Genomic DNA, 8,784 nt, shown 5'->3' on the forward strand with positions numbered 1-8,784 from the left:
TCCGCGCCCAGGATTCGAACCGACGAAACACTGGGCCGGACATGGCACTGCTCATCAGACCACGCTGAGGCAGCGTCCCACATGCCACAACTAGAAGAACCCACAACGAAGAATACACAACTATGTACCGGGGGGCGTTGGGGAGAAAAAGGAAAAAAATAAAAAAAATCTTTAAAAAAAAAAAAGTATTGGTTGCTTATCTGAAACTCAAATTTAACTGGGTGGCCTGTATTTGATCTGGCAACTCTAGTTTGGATATACCTGCATGTTCAATAAAGAGAATTGAAATATTAAATTTCCAAACCAATTGTTTGAAGTCACGTACTGAAGCCATCAACTGAAGTCAATTATTTGACTCTCACCAAGGGCTTAGCCAGTCGTGTAGTCACACCATGTGGTGATTTGGGCTTTGAGAGTAAGGTGTGTGCATTTCCTGGTGTTCCTGAGACTTCCCCCACATTTCTTCTGTTTTCTGACAGATTTATCTCCAGTTTATTATAAAGCTCTGTGACAACTTGGAAGAGAAGGATGTGTTCAAGATCTCAAATATGAAATCAAAAGGTGCAGGGGCCAAAAGAAAAGGTGCAGGGATTCTTGAAAAGGAAAGACACCTATGTTAAAGGCAAACTGGTATTCACGACATAATACACTTTTTAAAAGCACTCTAGGGAGGGAGCCCCCAGAGTATTACAAACTGGAGACTTTGGCTTGGCTTACAAACATTTATGTGAAGTGGAAATCGGCCACATTCAGAATATGAACATCACTGTCTTCAAAGTAAATAATTCATATTCTAATGTATGTCTTCAAACTTAAATTGCCTAGTTTATCTACATAAACTAGTCAAATGAACTAGGTAATTGCCAGATAACCCCACTGTTTTGCATCTTATGAGGAAATTGATTGGCTCAAAAGCCAAAAGATAGATGCTCAAGCTTCTACTCTGCTGCTTACAGATTTAGCCTGTCTTAGCTATGGTTTCTTCATCTATTGAAAGAAAAAATAATTTTTGTCCTATATGCCTCATTGAATTTTTTTATTTTTAAATTTTTAGGAGAAAATCATGATAAACTTCTCATTGTACGTATGATGTGGATCAGGGCTGCTCCAGGGAGAGAAACCCAAGGCGTCCTGGCCTACATGCTGATCTATATGACCCAATTCATATCTAAAGTTATACAACCACACAATAACCAAACCCCACCTACACTGATACCATTTTAATGACTTTTTACATCATCTTTCCTTTGTCTAGTAGAAATAAGTCACATACCCATGCCTTATAAATTTAGCCCTGCCCTCAACACATTGTAGCTCTTCGCTGCGCATGGATCCTGTCCCCATGCCTGCAGCCCTTCACTGCCCAGGGCCCTGTCCCCATGCTATTCTCTGAATAAAAGGAGCACTACTACCAGACCTTGAGAGTCCAAGAAATCTTTCTTTCCACTCCACAGCTTGCCAAGCCCGCATCACATACATATTTAGATTTAATCAATGTGCTGTGTGCTGTTTTGTATTTTGCTGCTTTTTCTGAATTTTGAATTTTCATCCTTCAATGCTATACCTATATTTATCCTTATTGGTATCTTCCTGGTATGACATCATATTTATATCTCAGCGTTAATATCTCTCCAATTATTAAATATTTATCATCTTTCTAGCTTTTTTCTACTACAGAAGTGTTATCGTATCTATCTTCATACAAATTGTCTTTTTTTTTCTTTTGGTTTACTTCATTGAGACGTGTTCCTTGGAACAAGTTGCTTAGCTTTTATTATTTATTGTCAAGTTGTGCTTCAGGAGAGGTAGAGCCTATGGACTCATCTGTGTACCTGGGGCCACTCCCGCATTGTCTTTTGACCTTTTGATTTATCCTAAATAATAGAAAGGCAGTAGTAGTTGTTTTAATTGAAGCTTTGTCAGGGTAGCTGAACATTTTTCAATATTTCATAATTGTATTTCAACATATATGAATATTTTTCCGTCTCTCTCTTGCCTCAGCCTTTCCACATTATGGATAGTAGACTTCTGTGTGTGTATTTTTTAAATTTATTTTTAACCTTTCTGTTGCATTTAGTTTTGTTAGCATCTTAGTTTTGTTACTGTCCATCGTATAGAATATTTTACTGTGATATAATTGAACCCATCCTTGTCACTAATATCTTCTTCCATAGTTAAGATAGTCTATTTTCATTTCCTTCTGAGGTTTTTATGGGACTGTTTAAACTGCTTAACTATATAGTTCATCTGGAATTTGTTGTAGCCTATAAGAATCAAGAAGTATATTGAGAAAAGTAAAAGATTTAGAATTTTTTTAAAAACTAATTTGAGTCCAGCAGCACTGGCTTATGGCCTTAAGACTCAGTGTCCACTACAAGACTGAAGGCAGGGACCTTGTCTTATTTCTCTTTGTGTTCCCCACAATATCTAGCAAAGTATGTCACATATAGGATAAATGTTATAAGGTCTGTATTTGTTATATTTTTTGCATATTGCTATCAAATTGTTCCAACAGCATTTATTCAATAATGATTTATTTCCCAATTATTTATTTAGTTGCTTATGAGTGATGATATATTAATGATACTCAGATTTGTTCCAATGACAAAGCACCTGGAAGTTGTGGCACTCTTTGCAAAACATCATGAAATATGGAAATATTAAAGTTAAAATAATGCAAATTAAAATTCGATGCTAAATCAGATATCACCTTACTCTGGATTCTAGCATAGTATAAATGCCATCAGATACCAACAGTTGTTTGGGTTTTTTTTAATTTATGGGAGAAATTTTAAAATTGAGAAAACTCTATCCAATAACCTAAATCCTTCTGAGAATCAAGAGAAGAACACCCACCCACGGAACAGCAAGTTCATCAAGAGCAAAAGTTGAGGAACCACATCTTATGTTAAGCGTTCCCAGTTGAGAATATAGATAAAAGCTTCTGATCAATTGTAAATACTCCATAAAGTCTGGCTGAATTCCAGCTGAGCCCCAAAACTATTTAAGATCAGTCTTTTGAGTTGCCAAGGTTGGAATTCCTCTAATAGTAGAAAGTCTAAGGGAGAGTAGATGTCAGATCTCCAGTGCATGTTCACACCAGCAACCTTAACTCTAGAGTCTTCTGCTCATTAGTCTATAAATCAGAAGAGATAACACAAAAGGGCCTCACAACCTAACATATTACAGAATATGAACTTCGCAAAGTAAACAGGAGGTGGGTATGTTGGAACTATCAGAAGGAACCCATTTCAATTTTGGGTTCCTTGTGCTCTGAGGATGGTGCCAGCACAAGAGGCTGGAGTCCTGTGCTCTGCACCGAGTTCCTGAAGATGTGGACAGGGATGTCTGTTAAGGCTACTGGAACCCTCTGCAAGCAGCATCGTTTTGCTATGCTAATTAATATTTTTTCATGGAGCTTATTTTTACTTAGACCTTTGACTTTAAAAGAAGTTTCTCGTTAAGAAAGACATGCTGTAGTTTAAAAAGAAAAAACTGCTAGAACAGGGGGTAAAAGATCTAGGGGTGGGCCTCCACTCTGCCACTTGATCTGGGGTGAGTCATTCAACATTTGTGGGCCTACGTCTCCTTTTCTGAAAAAATGAGTATTTAGAATGGACAGTTCCTAAAGTCCTATATGGTTCTAATAGTCTTGTTTAAATGTAAATATGTTCCAATTCAAGAAAAGTAAAGATGCAAAACTTCATACTTAGGAACCTGATAATTAGCTATTTATAATGGTCCTTGCTGAGTCATTCTTCACTTAGAAAATTTCCCCAGAATTTTCTTAAATAGTAGGAATCTCTAGTGAAGTGAAACTGATTCCAAGTACAAATTTCCAACTCTTTTTTTAAATAATTACTTTATGATGTATACTTGGTCCAGGAAAGTGGTATCTCTTCTCTAGACTATGACATTCATAAACAGTGACATTCATGAACAATGTTCTATGGCAGCTTTGTATATGTATAAGTGTGTGTGTGTGTGTGTGTGTGTGTGTGTGTGTGTTGGCAAGAAGTTAGAATTACTGAATCATGATTCAGATGTAGTACCAAAAGGACAGCAGATTCCATGAAAATTATCTGCTTGGAAGGGAAATAAATCATGACTTCGTTGGACACGTGGTTTCTTAATCTCCAGTGTACTCTTGGTCCAGAGTTCTGAAATCAGGACTAACATGAAGAGGCTGCTCCATGAAACCCTGCAATCATCCTTTCCCCTTCTCCTTTACACTTCCTCCAGAGATTGCATGGATCAATGGCATTGTTCAAAGCATTTCAATGTATACTAGCTCAAGCCATTTTCCCTCCAAAATGTATCCCACCAAAAGGTTTGCTTCTCAGCTACCCAACAGTGTGTGTGCTCCAGATGTTTTTGAACTCTCGATGTGGGATGTGGTGCCAACTATCCCAGATTGCCTTTATTGTCCTAACTGAGTTATCTCACTAAGAGGGCGGTCTCTACGCTACAAAGGCTGACCACCAACCTCTACTTCATCAGCATGGACAAACCAGTTTGCTTGCTGTCACTCTTGACTGCTGATTCAGATAAGAAAGATGAAGGCAAAATTACAGGCAGTAGCCCTTGTTTACACTTAGCAATCCCTATGTGTTTGGTTTTTCAGGATGATATTTCTAATATTTGCAAAGCTCTAACATGCCCATTAAAACGGGACATAATTTCCACTAAGTGCATTTATATGAAGAGCAGTTTTTCACTTACTTTTCTCAAGACCTCAGATGATTTACAGTAAACTTTTGCTATCTTGTTGCAGATTCAGAAAATGGTCTTGCACAGAAGCAGCGAACACCTCACAGAAGATGTCAGCAGCCCAAAATGTTGAGTAGCCCTGAGGACACCATGTACTATAACCAGTTAAATGTGAGTTCAAAGTGGCCATAAAGCTGTTTCACTGGCTTTGTTTCCAGTTAATAATTCTGTTATTAATACCTGTTCCAGCCCCTCCAGCCCCACCCCCACTCTCTTATACTCTCGTCTTGAACATGTGCTTAGGCTCTTTATCTGTTGCTTTCATGTCAGGATGTCTGCCTTCACGGTGAATAATTGATGTGGTTTATCAAAGACGAGCAAGATGCATGCTTCATCAGGCTCACTTGAGCCCTTTGATCAAAAAAATTATGCTGTGACTTCTGATATTATCAGCATCTGCTTGCATTCAACACAAAATCACTTTGAATTAAAAATTAACGACTTGCTGCTTTGCTTTGACTGTGTGTTCTTGGCCCTCTCCACAGGGAACTCTAGAATATCAAGGGAGCAAGAGGAAGCCAAGAAAACTTGGGTAAATATCTATCTTCTTAGTTCTAAGCAACTGTAAACAGAAGGGGTCCTTTGTGATATCACAGAAAATGCAAAACTTTCCAGAGAGGCTTCTGAAAATATGCAATGGGGCTATTGCCGCTATTATTGACATTGGAAACCACTTTTCACAGTAGAAGGTGTACAAAGCTTGAATCTATTCTGTCCACAAAGGCTGATATTGTCACCTAAAGGCAAATGTTATTTCTCATAATTGTCCCAAGGAATTGTACTTTGCTCATAATTGGAGGCATGTAGTAGGTTGAAGTAAACTCTCCCACAAACAAGAGCACTCCACACGGTGCAAATAGGTCACTTCCCCATATTATCTGACCCCTGGGCCTTAAAGGTACACAAAGGAAAATTTCCCCCAATGCTAAGATAAAGGACACTAAGAAGTTTGTGGCTCATTTCATTGTTAGCATCTCAATTGAGAACAGCAATGAGGTAGGTCATTGGTACTGGTTTGAGAACTGGAGGAGGTCAGAATGGAGACTTTCTCATCTAGAGGGAACCAGAGAAGTTAATTCACATAAATCAACTTGCAATATGATCACAACTTCCACACACCACTAAACTGGGCCCGTTATCAGTGTGTGACCCAGAGGTGAAAGGCTTTGGGGGTCAGACCCCAGTTCCTCTGTGCTGGGAGGCCCTAAGCCACTCTAAGCTGTCCTTCCCTGCAGTGTTGGGACCCAATCCTGTTCTAAGTACACAACTTTAGTTTCCCCCATGATGACTATGGCATTTGTTTTCTTTTTCTGCTGAAAACTCTTTTCTTTGTTGCAGCCAAATCAAAGTGCTTGATGGGGAAGATGAATATTACAAATCTCTGTCACCAGTGGACTCGATCCCTGAGGAAGACAACTCAGCCCACTCTTTCTTTTTTTCCTCATCCTCAAAAGGAGCATCTTTTGCTCACCACTGAGCTGTACTTCCTGCCCCCCAAGTCTGTTGAGGGTAAGAACAATCATGGTAATTGACTGATTGTCATATAAAGAAAGCACTGCAGCAGAGTTAGCTTCTTTGGACGCGTGGTCTGTGCCCGCGCCTTGCCGAACAATGTTCAGATTCCTAATCATTTTCTCATGCCTCCATCACCCCACCCCCACCCCACATCTGCTGTGCAGCCTGAGCTGGACAATTCTTCCTTTTCTCATCCCATGGGTCCCTGTGGGACACTGAGCACACTTCCACTACGGTAATAACTTGTCATTCATGCCCCTAACATTTAAGAGGATAACAAACAATCTCACCATAAGCCAATCGCAAATGCTGACAATATTTCTTTATTTTTCCCACCAAGTCAATTCGTGCAGAATCTACCCCTGTGAAAATCCAAGAGTCCCTTTCCTCCTAGCCTCTCCACTGCATCCCCTTCCCTTTCGCTTGTCTCTATCCTGCCCACCTCTCCTCAGGGCCAGGGCTCCATTGCTGAGTACCCACATCCTGGAGGAGTGTACCCAAGGTCTCATAGACGAGGATAATTTTTTGTGTTTAGGCAGAGAGGCCTAAGTCTTTCAGATTCTTTCTGCAAGACAAATGAAACCCTCTCTTGCTAATTATTATGCTGATAAAGCCTTTGCCTCTTTATGCCACCTTGCCAAGACACCCCCATCACCTTAGCAGTAAAAAGAAAGGAGTGAGAGGGAAAGAAAATTTGGACCTGTCAAAGTCCCTGTCACATCGTATTGTAACTTTCCATTCTCTGGTCACCGTCTCTAGCAGGCTGTGAATAGCCGCGGGGAAGGATGGTGTCTTGTCTACCTTGTGTGCAGAGCAGAACACGTGCCTGGCACCGAGTGGACGTCCAGTAAATGCCTACTTTTGAGCGAATGGAGAGACTTCACTTAGTTACACAAACATAGCTGACATAGAAGTTACTTTCAATGAAATGTTTACATGATTAATCACTTTTCTTATACCATAAGCTCTGATTTTTCACTCAAGGTTGGGCTAGTCCTGTTCGAATGATGTTCTACCATGTCTTATAATACTCGATATAATTCAGTACAACAAACTTCTTTTGAACAGCTAAAAAAACAATATGTAAAACAATATATGAAATCGCCGTCTGATATACAAAACCCTACACAACCCTTTCTCTAGAACAAATGTTCTGAACATTTTTATTACTTTAAAATACTTGGCAGATAATACACATGGGAGTACCCAGGTTTCGAGAAAAATAAGCTTGAGGAAATAGAAAAAAAATTGTTAGAGTTTTTAAGGGGAGAGTTCTAATAAGCATTTTACAAACTGGAATAATGAAGTGAGGTTTTTAAGGACCTCAAAAATTGTAATTTTACAAGAAATAGATAGAGCCAATTATTCAATAGTTAAGCTTTACATTGTTAAAACGTCTTGATGTTGCCCAGATCTTCTCCCCAAAGGTAACATTTATGATGTATGCAGGTAGAGCAGAAGAAGCACAAATGGACTTTATTTTATTGTTTAAAAAATAATGTCTAGAATATACAGATTTTTAATATTATTACTAATGTAAGTGTTTTTAGAAATTTCCCTTTTATCATTGATTCATCTACTTTTCATTTGATATTAGCTGCTTTTCAAACTGTTGAATAGAAATGCTCATAACTTCCCACTTGTCCTCGTGTAGTGTAATTGTATACCTGCCTTGTTTCTAATTAAAATGTATCCATAAATAAAATTTAAAAGGAAATAAAGGTAATTATAAAATTCATGATTCAGAAGCTTTGCAATATTGTCACAGCTGTATCTCCTAACAGTACTTTACAAATGGTTTTCACTATCAGCTACAGCGTAGGTAAGACAGTATGGATATTATTCTTGGGGTAGTCATAATGCCACAAACTTAAAAAACAATTCTTAAGTAAATGAGAATGATGCAACCTGGAATCTCATAAATGTATCATTAAATCTATCAAAGTAATATGCGTATGGTAAAAACAAAATAAAATCAAACAGTCCAGAGTGTTTATAGTGGAAAGCAATCTTCTTCTCCATGTCCCTACCTTAGTCTCTCCCCCCAGAAACCACCTTTTTTTCAGTTTTTATAATTCTAATTCTTTTAATGGTTTCTCTCACATCTCTGAATAATTTGCTTCTCCCTTCTTGGTTTATCATTTTAGACAGTATCTACTCTGCCCCTCTATGAAAGGGTGTGCATTATGTCAATTTCCCCCCCCTCTCCCTTACTTCTTCAAATGCTTTCAATTTTATGTTTAACTTTTTATCAGTTACCTTTTAAACTTTATATAATTAAACACATTTTTGTGCCATTGACTTTAGATAGTATCTCTCTGAGGATGCCTGACATGAAGAAAACCAACAGGCTGAAAGATAATGCCAAGACAAACAGTGACTGACCCTGGACAAAATAGAGATGATTCTGGGAACAGAACAATTTTTAAAAACTTCCCTGTGAACTCTTGGTATTCAGGTTCTGAGCTGCTGTTTCTTCCATTTTGATTCATCTGCAGA

At 38.4% G+C, this 8,784-nt stretch overlaps 1 protein-coding gene across 1 annotated transcript in view; it reads left to right on the top strand.

The window, feature by feature from the left end:
- MYO3B (myosin IIIB) overlaps nucleotides 1-6,247 on the top strand; it is a 397,478-nt gene extending 391,231 nt beyond the window's left edge. Inside the window, exons 33-35 of the mRNA XM_046659858.1 lie at nucleotides 4,775-4,881; nucleotides 5,256-5,302; nucleotides 6,109-6,247. Of these exons, the coding sequence (XP_046515814.1) occupies nucleotides 4,775-4,881; nucleotides 5,256-5,302; nucleotides 6,109-6,247 (293 nt within the window). The remainder of the gene's footprint in view (nucleotides 1-4,774; nucleotides 4,882-5,255; nucleotides 5,303-6,108) is intronic.
- Nucleotides 6,248-8,784: the final 2,537 nt, after the last annotated feature.

The sequence above is a fragment of the Equus quagga genome, chromosome 4, assembly GCF_021613505.1.
Source record: "Equus quagga isolate Etosha38 chromosome 4, UCLA_HA_Equagga_1.0, whole genome shotgun sequence".
In the NCBI taxonomy this organism is placed as follows: domain Eukaryota; kingdom Metazoa; phylum Chordata; class Mammalia; order Perissodactyla; family Equidae; genus Equus; species Equus quagga.